General features: G+C 48.2%; 2 protein-coding genes across 8 annotated transcripts; both read left to right on the top strand.

Annotated features, from left to right (window-relative positions):
- The first annotated feature begins 50 nt into the window (after positions 1–50).
- On the top strand, positions 51–7,635 carry LOC9659847 (glutamate synthase 1 [NADH], chloroplastic). Of its 7 annotated transcripts, none has more exons than XM_024660416.1 (20): positions 302–411; positions 465–509; positions 570–624; positions 709–906; positions 958–1,067; positions 1,114–1,217; positions 1,265–1,444; positions 1,504–1,844; positions 1,913–1,983; positions 2,171–2,640; positions 2,699–3,568; positions 3,618–3,772; positions 3,834–3,995; positions 4,050–5,627; positions 5,683–5,889; positions 5,946–6,214; positions 6,274–6,579; positions 6,638–6,905; positions 6,970–7,227; positions 7,286–7,635. In XM_024660416.1, the coding sequence occupies exons 3-20, from the start codon at positions 619–621 to the stop codon at positions 7,538–7,540; spliced, it is 5,808 nt and encodes a 1,935-aa protein (XP_024516184.1). In that variant the 5' UTR covers positions 302–411; positions 465–509; positions 570–618; the 3' UTR covers positions 7,541–7,635. The 7 variants fall into 7 exon arrangements, with proteins under 7 accessions (XP_024516179.1, XP_024516184.1, XP_024516182.1 ...); XM_024660414.1 differs by having other exon boundaries at positions 570–645; XM_024660411.1 differs by lacking the exons at positions 465–509; positions 570–624 and adding an exon at positions 51–192 and having other exon boundaries at positions 259–411.
- A 3,238-nt stretch (positions 7,636–10,873) lies between these two features.
- LOC9659846 (glutamate synthase 1 [NADH], chloroplastic) lies at positions 10,874–16,158 on the top strand. The gene is made up of 16 exons (XM_024660419.1): positions 10,874–11,030; positions 11,076–11,247; positions 11,320–11,439; positions 11,508–11,624; positions 11,691–11,843; positions 12,141–12,338; positions 12,390–12,499; positions 12,546–12,649; positions 12,697–12,876; positions 12,936–13,276; positions 13,343–13,413; positions 13,601–14,070; positions 14,129–14,998; positions 15,051–15,205; positions 15,267–15,428; positions 15,483–16,158. Exons 2-16 carry the CDS (start codon positions 11,107–11,109, stop codon positions 15,846–15,848), a joined length of 3,558 nt encoding a protein of 1,185 aa, XP_024516187.1. The 5' UTR covers positions 10,874–11,030; positions 11,076–11,106; the 3' UTR covers positions 15,849–16,158.
- The last annotated feature ends 13 nt before the right edge of the window (positions 16,159–16,171 follow it).

Here is a 16,171-nt window from a genome sequence, read left to right as displayed (position 1 = left end):
TGCATCGGTAACTTTCTGCGCATGCTGCCCTCCATTTTTTTTTTCTCGCTCTTGGTTTGAACATTTTTCTCCTAGATCGCCAAAGACGAGATCGGATGTGAACTTCCCCCTCCATCCGAGTACGCCGTCGGCATGTTTTTTCTTCCCACTTCCGAGACGAGGCGGATGGAAAGCAAAAACGTGTTTAACAAGGTGATGTCTTTTGCTGACTTTCTCTTTCGCTTTTGGATTTTTATATTTGTGTTCGTACTACTACAGGTCGCAGAGTCTCTTGGACACACGGTTCTTGGCTGGCGAAGTGTTGTGACCGACAACTCGGATCTGGGGAAATCGGCTCTTGGGACTGAGCCCGTTGTGGAGCAAGTGTTTTTGACGGGCAGCTCCAGGTCGTCCGCCAGCTTAGAACAGCAGGTACTTGTCTCTACTCTCTTCCTGTGCTTAACCGAAATGATAAATCTGGTTAGATTGAGTTCTTTATGCTGATGGGTCCATTCCAACTTTATTCCCTGGTCTGTCATGAATAACCTACTGCTTCCAAGTCACATTCCTCTCTTCTACCCGGTTTGCAGGGATGTGTTCCTTTATGCCACAGGCTTCCATTCTATTCTTCGAGTTCGAATGGAGGTGATCATAACACTACAGGCAGTTTGTGATCTTGACAATTATTTTTTCTCATCGGTCGCACTGACACTTTAATATGTGCCGCAGATGTATATTTTGCGCAAGCTGTCCATGGTTGCCATTCGAGCTGCTCTTAATCTCCAGCATGGTGCTGTTCGTGATTTCTACATCTGTTCCCTTTCATCGAGAACTGTTGTTTACAAGGGGCAGCTCAAACCAGACCAGCTCAAGAAATACTACGCGTCCGATCTTTGTCACGAAAAATTTACAAGCTATATGGCTTTGGTGAGCACATCAATTTCCTTCGTATTCATCTAAGTCGCGTTGTAATTGTAGGTGCATTCAAGATTTTCAACAAACACATTTCCTAGCTGGGATCGGGCGCAGCCAATGAGAGTTCTTGGTCACAATGGGGAAATCAATACTCTTCGAGGAAATGTCAATTGGTAATAATCTTGCGAATTTAGAAACACCAGTAACCCCAGAGTGCAGGATGCGAGCTCGGGAAGGCCTTTTGAAATGCAGAGCGCTTGGCCTTTCAAATGACGAACTCCAGAAACTTCTTCCTATTGTTGACGCTAGCTCCTCCGACTCTGGTGAGTGAACGAACGTATTTTGAGGGATTTTAATGGTGTTGTTGCAGGTTCATTTGATGGTGTGTTAGAGTTTCTTGTACGCTCTGGTCGAAGTCTTCCGGAGGCAATGATGATGATGATACCGGAAGCATGGCAGAATGACAAGAATATGGATCCAGAAAGAAGAGCTCTGTACGAGTATTTTTCTGCTTTGATGGAACCTTGGGATGGACCTGCGCTTATTGCTTGTAAGTGCTAATCCTGTTGGTTGTAGAGCGCTTTTAATTGTTTGTCGAATTTCTCCCAGTCTCGGACGGTCGTTATCTTGGTGCAACTCTGGATCGAAATGGACTTCGACCGGGGCGTTACTACATCACTCATAGTGGCCGCGTGATCATGGGCAGTGAGGTCGGCGTAGTCGATGTGCCACCCCAGGATGTAAGCAAAAAAGGTCGCTTAAATCCGGGTATGATGCTTCTCGTGGATTTTGAGAACCATGCCGTTGTGGACGACGACGCCCTTAAGAAAGAGTATTCTACTCGTCAACCATATGCTGAGTGGCTCCAACATCAGAAAATTTTGCTCAAGGACATCGTCGACTCTGTTTCAGAAGACTGCACATCTCCACGAATTATTGGAACTCTGCAGGTAATTTCCCTCCCTGATTTCTTTCTTTTTTGTTTTCATTGTGCCTGGTTCTTATGGAGGATTTCCAGCCTAAAAAGACGGATGCAACGAGGGACAACATGGGGATTCATGGATTGGTACCGCCGCTCAAAGCTTTTGGGTATACTTCTCTCCATTTTTTTTCTTATGTTTGGTTGCTCTTGTAAGGTCTATTAGGAAGTTAAATCCTCAGCACGTCACTGCAAATACAGTAACAAGTGCCAAAGGCTGTTCAAGACATTTGGTATCAGAGTCCTAGCCGGTCTGGTCTCCATCACCTTCACTGATGGTTTTATACCTTTGTGTAGGTACACTGTTGAAGCGCTCGAGATGCTGTTACTTCCAATGGCCAAAGATGGTGTGGAGGCCCTTGGCTCGATGGGAAATGACGCACCGTTGGCCGTTATGACCGATCGGCCAAAGCTCAGCTTCGAGTACTTCAAGCAGATGTTTGCTCAAGTTACAAATCCGCCGATAGATCCTATCCGTGAAGCTATCGTCACATCGACAGAGTGCATGATCGGACCGGAGGGTGATTTGACGGAGTCGACAGAAGAGCAATGCCACCGGCTCTCTCTGAAGGGACCGCTCATATCACCTTTGGAAATGGAAGCGCTGAAGAAGATGAACTACCAGGGTTGGCGGAGCAAAATAATTGACATCACGTTTCCACGAGAGGAAGGACCTACTGGTCTGGAGAAAGCTCTGGACAGAATATGTGTGGAAGCCAGGAAAGCCATATCGAAGGGGTTCAAAATGCTGGTTCTTTCGGACAGAGGTATTTTTTATCATACACTTTTCAGCTTCAGATCACTTATATACTGCTCATGAATCAGGAACCTCTCCTGAACGAGTTCCAGTGAGCTCTTTATTGGCTGTTGGAACTGTTCATCACCATCTCGTCTCAACTCTTGAGCGTACGCGCATTGGTTTAGTGGTGGAATCTGGTGAGCCTAGGGAGGTACATCACTTCTGCACACTCCTGGGATTTGGAGCAGACGCGATATGTCCCTACCTGGCCGTCGAAGCTATCTGGAGGTTACAGGTAGATGGCAAAATACCATCTAAGGAGAATGGAGTCCTAAGTTCTAAAGACGAGCTGGTCCAGAAGTACTTCAAAGCTTCGAATTCGGGTATTCTCAAGGTCCTTGCCAAGATGGGCATTTCAACTTTGGCATCGTATAAAGGAGCTCAAATCTTCGAAGCCCTTGGCCTCTCTTCGGACGTAGTGCAGAGGTGCTTCAGAGGTACACCAAGCAGGGTGGAGGGTGCTACATTTGAGATGCTTGCAAAGGATTCGCTTCGACTGCATGAGCTGGCGTTTCCCTCTCGCAAGCTGCCACCGGGAAGTGCTGAAGCTCATGCTCTGCCAAATCCCGGAGACTATCACTGGAGGAAAGATGGCGAGATTCATCTGAATGACCCGCTAGCGATGGCAAAGTTACAGGAAGCTGCTCGGACTAACAGCGTTGGAGCCTACAAGGACTACTCGAAGCGGATTTACGAGCTGAACAAAAAATGCAGCCTGCGTGGGATGTTGAAGTTCAAAGCTTCCAAAACTCCGGTTGCATTAGAGGAGGTGGAGCCTGCCAGCGAAATCGTGAAGCGCTTCTGTACTGGTGCTATGAGTTACGGCTCTATTTCCTTGGAGGCTCACACCACTTTGGCGATGGCAATGAACCAAATCGGAGGAAAATCTAATACCGGTAAGTTACTGTTAAAAATCGTCTAGCCCGCCTAAACTCGAATTTGTAGGTGAGGGAGGTGAAAATCCTTCTCGACTGGAGGCGTTGCCTAACGGCCAGATGAACCCGAAAAGAAGTGCTATCAAGCAAGTCGCCAGTGGAAGATTTGGAGTCACCAGTTATTATCTTACGAATGCTGATGAACTTCAAATCAAAATGGCTCAGGTTCGTTTATTTGGTAAAGTAACTTGGCGTTTTTATTTCTTTTTTCTTCTTTTGTTCGCAGGGAGCAAAACCTGGAGAGGGAGGTGAGCTTCCGGGCCACAAGGTTATAGGAGACATTGCGACAACAAGAAACTCTACACCGGGCGTTGGTTTGATAAGTCCTCCACCACATCATGATATCTATTCGATTGAAGACCTTGCTCAGCTTATTTATGATCTGAAGGTAAGCTATTTCGACATATTTCTTTTCGTGTTGTGACTTTTCCTTTCGTTGCAGAATTCGAATCCAGGTGCTCGTATCAGCGTGAAGCTAGTTTCCGAAGCCGGCATTGGTGTAGTGGCCAGCGGGGTCGTGAAAGGCCATGCAGACCACGTCCTGATTTCGGGCCATGAAGGGGGTACCGGTGCGTCGCGCTGGACTGGCATAAAAAATGCAGGCTTGCCGTGGGAGCTTGGTCTTGCAGAGACTCATCAGACGCTAGTTGCAAATGATCTTCGAGGACGGACCACATTGCAAACTGATGGACAGCTGAAAACTGGACGGGACATTGTGATAGCTGCTCTGCTTGGAGCGGAAGAATTTGGATTCAGCACTGCTCCATTGATTACGTTGGGCTGCATCATGATGAGGAAGTGCCACAAGAACACTTGTCCCGTGGGAATCGCTACTCAAGACCCGGTACTACGGGAAAAGTTTGCCGGAGAACCCGAAGACGTGATCAACTTTTTCTTCATGGTAGCGGAGGAAGCTCGTGAACTTATGGCCGAAATGGGATTCAGGACGATGGACGAAATGGTTGGACGGGCTGACATGCTAGAGGTTGACAAGTCCGTCACAGCAAGCAACGAGAAGCTGAAAAACATCGATCTGTCGCTTCTTCTTCGACCTGCGGCTGATATTCGACCCGACGCTGCTCAACGCTGCGTGCAGAAGCAGGATCACGATCTCGGCATGGCTTTGGATCAGCAACTCATCAAAGGTTCTAAGCCTGCTCTAGAGAACGGGTACCCGGTATATCTGGAGTCACCCGTTGTGAACGTGAATCGGGCCGTAGGAACCATGCTCAGTCACGAAGTCACCAAGAAGTACAAGATGGAAGGCCTTCCGGCTGATACCATTCACGTCAAGCTTACAGGAAATGCAGGACAGAGTCTAGGCGCGTTTCTATGTCGGGGTATTACGTTGGAGCTGGAAGGTGACAGCAACGACTACGTTGGGAAGGGACTTTGTGGAGGCAGGGTCGTGGTTTATCCTCCCAGGGACAGCGGATTTGACCCCAAAGAGAACATCGTCATTGGGAATGTTGCTCTGTACGGGGCCACAGGTGGTGAAGCGTATTTCAACGGCATGGCCGCTGAGCGGTTCTGCGTTAGAAACTCCGGCGCAAAGGCAGTCGTGGAGGGCGTTGGAGATCACGGCTGTGAATACATGACTGGAGGCACAGTCGTTATTCTTGGGAAGACGGGGAAGAATTTTGCTGCTGGAATGAGCGGGGGGATAGCCTACGTATATGATGTGGACGGAAAGTTCAGGCTCCGATGCAACCCCGGACAAGTCGACCTCGAAGACGTTCTTGAGGACGAGGATGTGTTGACTTTGAGGGCTATGATTCAACAGCATCAGCGACACACGAAAAGCCAGCATGCAAAGCAAATCCTCGATGAGTTTGACTCTGCGCTTCCCAAGTTCGTGAAAGTTTTCCCTTGCGACTACAAAAGAGCTCTCAACGAGGAGAAGGCCAAGAAAAGAGCGGCAGAGGAGGAGGAAGCGCGACTGGCCGCTGTGGATGCTTTCCAGGAATTGAAGAAAATGGCTGAAGCAGCTACCAACGGAGGAGCGGCTGCAGTAGCCGAGGTAAAATTGAATATTCATGTCGCCTTCAACTCTGACGTGCTTGCCTTGTTTTCAGACTCCGGCCAAAGCGCGGCCAACAAAAATTCCGGACGCTGTTAAGCATCGGGGATTTATCTCGTATGAACGAGAAACACTTCCATATCGCCCGGCCCAGGAACGAATGCAAGACTGGAATGAGGTCCTTGCTACCGCCAGGAATGATGACCTCCTTAAAACCCAGTCTGCCCGGTGTATGGATTGCGGCACTCCATTCTGCAACCAGGTATGACTTCCCCTCCAGTTCATCTATGTTATTTAGTCATCTCTTTGTATCTGCAGGATAATAGTGGATGTCCCCTTGGAAACAAGATTCCGGAATGGAACGAACTTGTTCACCAAGGTCGTTGGCGGGAAGCCTTGGACAGGCTCCTGGAAACCAACAACTTTCCAGAGTTCACGGGACGTGTGTGCCCTGCTCCTTGCGAGGGTGCCTGTGTTTTGGGAATTATAGAGAACCCGGTCTCTATTAAGACGATGGAGTGTACCATTATCGACAAAGCCTTTGAGGAAGGTTGGATGGTTCCTCGTCCGCCAGCTTATCGAACCGGGTATGTAGGGACAAGTTTTACTCACGTCGTTTGTTTCTCACGTCGTTGTCTCTTTACAGGAAGAGAGTGGCGATTGTAGGTAGCGGTCCGGCAGGTCTAGCAGCCGCTGATCAGCTCAATAAGGCCGGCCACTCCGTGACAGTGTTTGAGCGAGCGGATAGAATTGGAGGCCTCATGATGTACGGTGTACCGAACATGAAGACCGATAAAGTGGAGGTCGTTCAACGGCGAGTGAACCTGATGGCTGCCGAAGGGATCGAGTTCATCGTTAATGCGAATGTCGGAGTTGACAAGTTATTCTCGGTGGAGAGGTTAATGTCCGACTATGATAGCTTACTACTTGCTTGTGGCGCTACTAAGCCCAGGTATGGAATTCTTCACTTGTTTCTAAATCTAACCATCTTTTTATTTGTTTTTCTTCAGGGACCTTAAAGTAGAAGGCCGAGAATATGAAGGCATACATTTTGCGATGGAGTTTCTTCACGCGAATACCAAGAGTTTGCTGGATTCGGGGCTCAAGGACAACAACTACATATCCGCCAAAGACAAGAAGGTGGTGGTGATAGGAGGAGGCGATACAGGCACAGATTGCATCGGCACTGCAGTCCGCCACGGCTGCAAGAGCGTTGTAAATCTGGAGCTACTTCCTCAGCCTCCTGCAACTCGTGCACCGGGGAATCCTTGGCCACAGGTAAGAGTTTCTTGTCCTTTCGTCTCTGTGTTGGAGTGTTCCTTACGGCTCGCGATTGTTGCAGTGGCCACGAGTTTTCCGCGTCGATTACGGGCATGCCGAGGCAAAGGAGAAGTTTGGTAGTGACCCCAGGTCGTACGAGGTGACTACAAAGAAGTTTATCACCGATGGTGATAACCGTGTCAGCGGCTTGGTGCTCAAACGGGTGCGGTGGTTTAAGGACGCGAGTGGGAGATTCCAGAGGGAGGAAATCGAAGGGTCGGAAGAGATAATAGAGGCAGATTTGGTGCTCTTGGCCATGGGATTCGTGGGACCAGAACAGGTGAAATGAGCTAAATTCTTCTTTTCTTTTCATTCCAGCTGACGATTTTACTTTCTAGGACGTAGCTGAGAAGCTCAAAGTGGCTACCAATGATGCAGCAACCACATTTAAAGCAGAGTATGGCAAATTTGCTACAAATGTCAAGGGTGTCTTTGCCGCTGGTGACTGTCGAAGAGGACAATCGCTGGTTGTGTGGGCGATTGCCGAAGGGAGGGAAGCGGCAGCACAGATTGACAAGTTTCTGATGGAAGACACTTCCAAGGTTGGCGAGGAGCTCAAGGCTGCTCGGAAGAAGATGGGGATGTTGATATAAAATGGACAGCCAAATTTTGCCTGTTGTAAATTTTGTTGGGTTGGTTTTTATCCTAATTAAATGAGTGGTTCTAATCAAAAATTATATTTAGCGTATTTTCAGATTAGCTCTAAACCGGATACTGGCATTTGACGGCGCCCTATCAACACAGACGATTCAAATGAAGAACAATAGCACCAGCAGCAACTTCGCTTTCCTCCAACTTATCAATCAAATCCCACAAGGAAAGACTTGCTTCTTTTGGTTTGGGAGAAATCAGGCAAAGACGGTGAGGATATAGGGAGAGTGGCGAAACCTGATCTACGATCTTTGATCGTTCACGCAGCCAGGCCAGCATTATCCCTTGGAACTTTCCATTTGATCGTTGCCAGCAGCTCTGGTGGATGATCATTTAGGATAAACAAAGCAACATAGAGATCCATACCTACTGGCATCCTGGTTAAGGAATGGAGATTCCTTTCAAGAGGAAACAAGTGGAACTTATGACTAAAGGTCTAGGATTGCAATGGACATAAAAGGAGGAGGGAATGTAAATCTTAAGTGGTGGCAAAGATAACTATTACAATCCTATATCATTTTGTAGACCACCAAACATTCCTTAAAGAGAAAAGGAATACATATGCCTCCCAGAGACTGAAAGAAGAAAAAACAAGAAAGAGAAATGAAGATGCAAAACAATAATTTAGCGATAATAAACCATGTCGCAGAATATCCAGTAGTGAAGTGGCTAATAAGAGTGAGTTTGTTTGTCCTAGACAAAGCAACTCAATGGTGGCAGTGCTATGTTGGATTTGACATAAAATGATGTGCAAATTGTGTTGCACCCATAGTTTATATTTTCAAACTATAAACACAGCTTCAGCATTCTCAATAGCTCTCCAAGGTAAATAATTTAGGTCACAGATATTGAGAGTTAGCTTCCTAGAGATAGTGGTGAGCAGAAAATAGTCCAAAATTCTTTATTTTTTACATACATTCCTTTCGTACATCGTTTAAGTACGTCTCTGCACTATTAGGGTTTTTGGATAGGGTTTTTTGTATTGGGATGGAAGACGGCGGCGGTGTCAAGCGCCAGAGGGTTGTGGATGTCCGTCGTGAGGATGCGGAGAGGATCCATGGGCTGCTCATGGCTTTCTCCGCCCAGCTCACTGAAGCCGATCTTCAGGATCCGACCAAGGTTATGGAAGTCTACCATTTCTCGCAGCGGACGACGTTTCATTACATGGGCAGGCCTCTCACCAAGGAGCTCATCGATTTCATAGAGGAGGAGCGCCCCGAGGTCAAACTCCCAGAATCGAAGATAGTCTCGCCTCCAGGAAAGCGCGGTCGCAAGCAGCTTCGTCCTTACGGTATTTGCGGTTTCAGGTACATAACGGGCACCCCGGGCGCTGGCAAGACTTGCAGCGTCGCAGCGTCTGTGCTCTACCTCTATGGGAAGTTCGCGCGCGACAGGATCGGCTCCTCGTCTCGGCCGCGTCGGATTATGCTGGTCGACGGAGCTCAAATGGCCTGGGCCCCGGAGAATACGCTCTGGGATGGGCTGTTTCAGGCTTTTGTGGACGACAACGCTGCCTTGCAGGAGCTCGAAGCGATAGAGGCGGGCCAAGTATCGATCTTCGACGTGGAAAACTTCTTGAAGAGGATGATAAATGTGGACCTGACCATTGTCGTTGATGACGGCAACATGGCGAGAGATAGTCCGGGGGTACAATCTCTCTGCCGCCTTCTCGAGTATTGTGTCGTCGTCTTTTGTGCTTCACTTTCAAGTGTATTGGCGCAAGTTCTTCGTCATCACAGGGCCCCGAAGTGCAAGCTGGTTGTTGGAGGACTGAATGTAAGTTCTTAGGCGTCTTGTTCTTCACATTCTGAGATGTGTGCGCTTTGTAGGACAAAGAACTGGCATCCTATCTCAACCTCTTTCAGTTCCAGCGCGTCGATCTGTCTAAAACAGGTCGAGTTCCAAGGCTGCTGGATCAATTCGACACAGACATGGAAGTGTTCCACCAGTGCATCATATCATTTGAGGCAGATATACGTACGTTCATCCAGCGCCACCTGGGAGGGAACGTTCGAGAGCAGCTCCAGAAAGAGTTGACGGGCACAGAAACAGTTCCAAGGCTTCCTCTGCTGCTAGAGCCCAAGTGCTTCTACGTGGGCAAAGATGGAACCCTCGAGGCTCTCACCCCTCATTTTCATTCCTATGCGCTTAGCACCTTAGCTGGACTCATGCGCGAGGATGACCTCGATGAGCAGCGGAAGCAGGTCACCTTCTGGGTACAAGCCGTTGCTAAGGACGACAACATGGCTCGCATCGGCTGGAATGCCGAGATGGCAGGAATCCTCAGCACAAAGTTTATGACTCAAGGCTTTTATTACGCACAAGGCAAAAGGGCACACATAACAGTGAAGCACGTCCTCAACTTCCATGGACCAATGTCCGGAAAGCTGCTCTCCGTTGAAGGAACAGCGCATGTCCCATACGACTTTAACCACGCTGGCATTGACATCTATTTGGAAGACGAAAACTTCATCGTGGCTCTCCATTTTTCTGTCGCCAAGAACGCCATCACTCATCACAAGAAGACGGCGAAGAAGGCTGAGGAACTGTTTGTTGGTGACAAGCGGATTAAGGTGCTTGTGTGGGTGATTTACACGGACAGGTGGGTCTCGTACCGAGCAACATCCAGAGTCCATCCTGGCCTCGAGTATTATGTCGTCGTGATGCCTTTCAGCTTCTTCAGTGTACAGCTTTCGAGCATTGATGCGAGGCTGGACGAGCTCAGGAAAAACACAGCCAGAACGGTATGCTGTCTTTTATTTTCTTGTTCCTTTTCCTCTTTAATGGAACTCTCGTCTGTCACAGGATTTGCAAAGCTGCTCCGACTGTTGGGAAGATAGAGGCGATGCTCCCTGGGTGCAGTGTGACGTTTGTGACCTGTGGTACCACCAGCCTTGTGTCCACTACAATCCAGCACCGGTGGTGGATCCAGAACAGGGGGCAGATCTAGTCGAAGAAGCAGGGGAAGAACGTAGAAACGAAGTCAACTGTGTCACTCAGGTACCGTTCATGTGCCCCGCTTGTGCGCAGTATTTCAAATCGTAAGATGCCTGTGTGCTTAGCTCAAACAATCGCCAGCAACCACCACAACTGTCAATTGCGCAGTTCTACAAGTACCAATAATTTTTGTCTAGGACCATCTTCAAGTTTGCAGATATTGTGCATTCCATTTTATCTTTTAAAGCTATATGTAACTTAATAAAGGCTGTAAGGTGTGGTATGAATGCCACGAGTCCGATTCAAGATTTCGAGGAATTGTGTGCCTGATCGCTGCCGCCCGCGTTTCACTCGCGCGAGGGTTTGATTCGAGGCTTCTTGGTGCGAGCGTAGAGATCGAGAGCAGCAACGGAAGCTACCGCTTTGGGGTCAATCTGCTCCAGCCGCTTGAGCTCAGCTGTGCCGTCCTTGTCATGCGCGACCGCCGGACTGAAGGTTCTTCACACTAGTTTTTTGCCCTCGAGAAATTTGGATAGATAGCCATCTCCAGCGATGGAATGGGGAGCGGAGAATGTACCGCTGCGTGGTCACCATGTCGTCCATGTCCCAACTGCCAGAGGGTCCTCTTGGACTTTACGATCCTGCATTGGACAAGGATTCGTGTGGGGTGGGTTTTGTTGCCGAGCTTTCAGCCAAGCCGAGCCGCCAGACTGTAAGTTCTAGCTCAATTGGATTGTATCCCGAATTGATGAGATTTTCGTGCGTTTTTCTTTTCCTCTTGCAGGTCACTGATGCTCTGGAGATGCTTGTAAGAATGGCACATCGTGGTGCTTGTGGCTGTGAAACTAACACTGGTGATGGTGCAGGCGTTCTTTTGGCACTCCCCCATGACTTCTTTGCATCGGTAACTTTCTGTGCATGCTGCCCTCCAGTTTTTTTTTCTCCCTCTTGGTTTGAACGTTGTTCTCCTAGATCGCCAAAGACGAGATCGGATGTGAACTTCCCCCTCCATCCGAGTACGCCGTCGGCATGTTTTTTCTTCCCACTTCCGAGACGAGGCGGATGGAAAGCAAAAACGTGTTTAACAAGGTGATGTCTTTAGCCGACTTTCTCTTTCGCTTTTGGATTTTTATATTTGTGTTCGTACTACTGCAGGTCGCAGAGTCTCTTGGACACACGGTTCTTGGCTGGCGAAGTGTTGTGACCGACAACTCGGATCTGGGGAAATCGGCTCTTGCGACTGAGCCCGTTGTGGAGCAAGTGTTTTTGACGGGCAGCTCCAGGTCGTCCGCCAGCTTAGAACAGCAGGTACTTGTCTCTACTCTCTTCCTGTGCTTAACCGAAATGATAAATCTGGTTAGATTGAGTTCTTTATGCTGATGGGTCCATTCCAACTTTATTCCCTGGTCTGTCATGAATAACCTACTGCTTCCAAGTCACATTCCTCTCTTCTACCCGGTTTGCAGGGATGTGTTCCTTTATGCCACAGGCTTCCATTCTATTCTTCGAGTTCGAATGGAGGTGATCATAACACTACAGGCAGTTTGTGATCTTGACAATTATTTTTTCTCATCGGTCGCACTGACACTTTAATATGTGCCGCAGATGTATATTTTGCGCAAGCTGTCCATGGTTGCCATTCGAGCTGCTCTTAATCTCCAGCATGGTGCTGTTCGTGATTTCTACATCTGTTCCCTTTCATCGAGAACTGTTGTTTACAAGGGGCAGCTCAAACCAGACCAGCTCAAGAAATACTACGCGTCCGATCTTTGTCACGACAAATTTACAAGCTATATGGCTTTGGTGAGCACATCAATTTCCTCCATATTCACCTAAGTGGCGTTGTAATTGTAGGTGCATTCAAGATTTTCAACAAACACATTTCCTAGCTGGGATCGGGCGCAACCAATGAGAGTTCTTGGTCACAATGGAGAAATCAATACTCTTCGAGGAAATGTCAATTGGTAATAATCTTGCGAATTTAGAAACACCAGTAACCCCAGAGTGCAGGATGCGAGCTCGGGAAGGCCTTTTGAAATGCAGAGCGCTTGACCTTTCAAATGACGAACTCCAGAAACTGCTTCCTATTGTTGACGCTAGCTCCTCCGACTCCGGTGAGTGAACGAGCGTATTTTGAGGGATTTTAATGGTGTTGTTGTAGGTTCATTTGATGGTGTGTTGGAGTTTCTTGTACGCTCTGGTCGAAGTCTTCCGGAGGCAATGATGATGATGATACCGGAAGCATGGCAGAATGACAAGAATATGGATCCAGAAAGAAGAGCTCTGTACGAGTACTTTTCTGCTTTGATGGAACCTTGGGATGGACCTGCGCTTATTGCTTGTAAGTGCTAATCCTGTTGGTTGTAGAGCGCTTTTAATTGTCTGTCGTATTTCTCCCAGTCTCGGACGGTCGTTATCTTGGTGCAACTCTGGATCGAAATGGACTTCGACCAGGGCGTTACTACATCACTCATAGTGGCCGCGTGATCATGGGCAGTGAGGTCGGCGTAGTCGATGTGCCACCCCAGGATGTAAGCAAAAAAGGTCGCTTAAATCCGGGTATGATGCTTCTCGTGGATTTTGAGAACCATGCCGTTGTGGACGACGACGCCCTTAAGAAAGAGTATTCTACGCGTCAACCATATGCTGAGTGGCTCCAACATCAGAAAATTTTGCTCAAGGACATCGTGGACTCTGTTTCAGAAGACTGCACATCTCCACGAATTATTGGAACTCTGCAGGTAATTTCCGTCCCTGATTTCTTTTATTTGTTTTCATTGTTCCTGGTTCTCATGGAGGATTTGCAGCCTAAAAAGACGGATGCAACGAGGGACAACATGGGGATTCATGGATTGGTACCACCGCTCAAAGCTTTTGGGTATACTTCTCTCCATTTTTTTTCTTATGTTTGGTTGCTCTTGTAAGGTCTATTAGGAAGTTAAATCCTCAGCACGTCACTGCAAATACAGTAACAAGTGCCAAAGGCTGTTCAAGACATTTGGTATCAGAGTCCTAGCCGGTCTGGTCTCCATCACCTTCACTGATGTTTTTATACCTTTGTGTAGGTACACTGTTGAAGCGCTCGAGATGCTGTTACTTCCAATGGCCAAAGATGGTGTGGAGGCCCTTGGCTCGATGGGAAATGACGCACCGTTGGCCGTTATGACCGATCGGCCAAAGCTCAGCTTCGAGTACTTCAAGCAGATGTTTGCTCAAGTTACAAATCCGCCGATAGATCCTATCCGTGAAGCTATCGTCACATCGACAGAGTGCATGATCGGACCGGAGGGTGATTTGACGGAGTCGACAGAAGAGCAATTCCACCGGCTCTCTCTGAAGGGACCGCTCATATCACCTTTGGAAATGGAAGCGCTGAAGAAGATGAACTACCAGGGTTGGCGGAGCAAAATAATTGACATCACGTTTCCACGAGAGGAAGGACCTACTGGTCTGGAGAAAGCTCTGGACAGAATATGTGTGGAAGCCAGGAAAGCCATATCGAAGGGGTTCAAAATGCTGGTTCTTTCGGACAGAGGTATTTTTTATCATACACTTTTCAGCTTCAGATCACTTATATACTGCTCATGAATCAGGAACCTCTCCTGAACGAGTTCCAGTGAGCTCTTTATTGGCTGTTGGAACTGTTCATCACCATCTCGTCTCAACTCTTGAGCGTACGCGCATTGGTTTAGTGGTGGAATCTGGTGAGCCTAGGGAGGTACATCACTTCTGCACACTCCTAGGATTTGGAGCAGACGCGATATGTCCCTACCTGGCCGTTGAAGCTATCTGGAGGTTACAGGTAGATGGCAAAATACCATCTAAGGAGAATGGAGTCCTAAGTTCTAAAGACGAGCTGGTCCAGAAGTACTTCAAAGCTTCGAATTCGGGTATTCTCAAGGTCCTTGCCAAGATGGGCATTTCAACCTTGGCATCGTACAAAGGAGCTCAAATCTTCGAAGCCCTTGGCCTCTCTTCGGACGTAGTGCAGAGGTGCTTCAGAGGTACACCAAGCAGGGTGGAGGGTGCTACGTTTGAGATGCTTGCAAAGGATTCGCTTCGATTGCATGAGCTGGCGTTTCCCTCTCGCAAGCTGCCACCGGGAAGTGCTGAAGCTCATGCTCTGCCAAATCCCGGAGACTATCACTGGAGGAAAGATGGCGAGATTCATCTGAATGACCCGCTAGCGATGGCAAAGTTACAGGAAGCTGCTCGGACTAACAGCGTTGGAGCCTACAAGGACTACTCGAAGCGGATTTACGAACTGAACAAAAAATGCAGCCTGCGTGGGATGTTGAAGTTCAAAGCTTCTAAAACTCCGGTTGCATTAGAGGAGGTGGAGCCTGCCAGCGAAATCGTGAAGCGTTTCTGTACTGGTGCTATGAGTTACGGCTCTATTTCCTTGGAGGCTCACACAACTTTGGCGATGGCAATGAACCAAATCGGAGGAAAATCTAATACTGGTAAGTTACTGTTAAAAATCTTCTAGCCCGCCTAAACCGCCTAAATTCGTAGGTGAGGGAGGTGAAAATCCTTCTCGACTGGAGGCGTTGCCTAACGGCCAGATGAACCCGAAAAGAAGTGCTATCAAGCAAGTCGCCAGTGGAAGATTTGGAGTCACCAGTTATTATCTTACGAATGCTGATGAACTTCAAATCAAAATGGCTCAGGTTCGTTTATTTTGTAAAGTAACTAGGCGTTTCTATTTCTTTTTTCTTCTTTTCTTCGCAGGGAGCAAAACCTGGAGAGGGAGGTGAGCTTCCGGGGCACAAGGTTATAGGAGACATTGCGACAACAAGAAACTCTACATCGGGCGTTGGTTTGATAAGTCCTCCACCACATCATGATATCTATTCGATTGAAGACCTTGCTCAGCTTATTTATGATCTGAAGGTAAGCTATTTCGATATATTTCTTTTCGTGTTGTGACTTTTCCTTTCGTTGCAGAATTCGAATCCAGGTGCTCGTATCAGCGTGAAGCTAGTTTCTGAAGCCGGTATTGGTGTAGTGGCCAGCGGGGTCGTGAAAGGCCATGCAGACCACGTCCTGATTTCGGGCCATGAAGGGGGTACCGGTGCGTCGCGCTGGACTGGCATAAAAAATGCAGGCTTGCCGTGGGAGCTTGGTCTTGCAGAGACTCATCAGACGCTAGTTGCAAATGATCTTCGAGGACGGACCACATTGCAAACTGATGGACAGCTGAAAACTGGACGGGACATTGTGATAGCTGCTCTGCTTGGAGCGGAAGAATTTGGATTCAGCACTGCTCCATTGATTACGTTGGGCTGCATCATGATGAGGAAGTGCCACTAGAACACTTGTCCCGTGGGAATCGCTACTCAAGACCCGGTACTACGGGAAATGTTTGCCGGAGAACCCGAAGACGTGATCAACTTTTTCTTCATGGTAGCGGAGGAAGCTCGTGAACTTATGGCCGAAATGGGATTCAGGACGATGGACGAAATGGTTGGACGGGCTGACATGCTAGAGGTGTACAAGTCCGTCACAGCAAGCAACGAGAAGCTGAAAAACATCGATCTGTCGCTTCTTCTTCGACCTGCGGCTGATATTCGACCCGACGCTGCTCAACGCTGCGTGCAGAAGCAGGATCACAATCTCGGCATGGCTTGGATCAG

Source organism: Selaginella moellendorffii, unplaced genomic scaffold (assembly GCF_000143415.4).
Source record: "Selaginella moellendorffii unplaced genomic scaffold, v1.0 SELMOscaffold_74, whole genome shotgun sequence".
In the NCBI taxonomy this organism is placed as follows: domain Eukaryota; kingdom Viridiplantae; phylum Streptophyta; class Lycopodiopsida; order Selaginellales; family Selaginellaceae; genus Selaginella; species Selaginella moellendorffii.
The sequence above is the reverse complement of the archived record's forward strand: the minus strand, read 5'-3'. Positions and strand labels throughout refer to the sequence as shown.

Excerpts from the sequence above, each read along its gene's own strand:
- LOC9659846 (XM_024660419.1), top strand. The coding sequence starts at position 11,107 with ATGTACCGCTGCGTGGTCACCATGTCGTCCATGTCCCAACTGCCAGAG. Across the intron at positions 12,500-12,545 it reads CTTCGAGGAAATGTCAATTG|GATGCGAGCTCGGGAAGGCC; the intron begins GTAATAATCTTG and ends CCCAGAGTGCAG. Across the intron at positions 13,414-13,600 it reads CCACCGCTCAAAGCTTTTGG|GTACACTGTTGAAGCGCTCG; the intron begins GTATACTTCTCT and ends ACCTTTGTGTAG.
- LOC9659847 (XM_024660411.1), top strand. The coding sequence starts at position 133 with ATGTTTTTTCTTCCCACTTCCGAGACGAGGCGGATGGAAAGCAAAAAC. Across the intron at positions 1,984-2,170 it reads CCGCCGCTCAAAGCTTTTGG|GTACACTGTTGAAGCGCTCG; the intron begins GTATACTTCTCT and ends ACCTTTGTGTAG. Across the intron at positions 5,628-5,682 it reads GAGCGGCTGCAGTAGCCGAG|ACTCCGGCCAAAGCGCGGCC; the intron begins GTAAAATTGAAT and ends CCTTGTTTTCAG.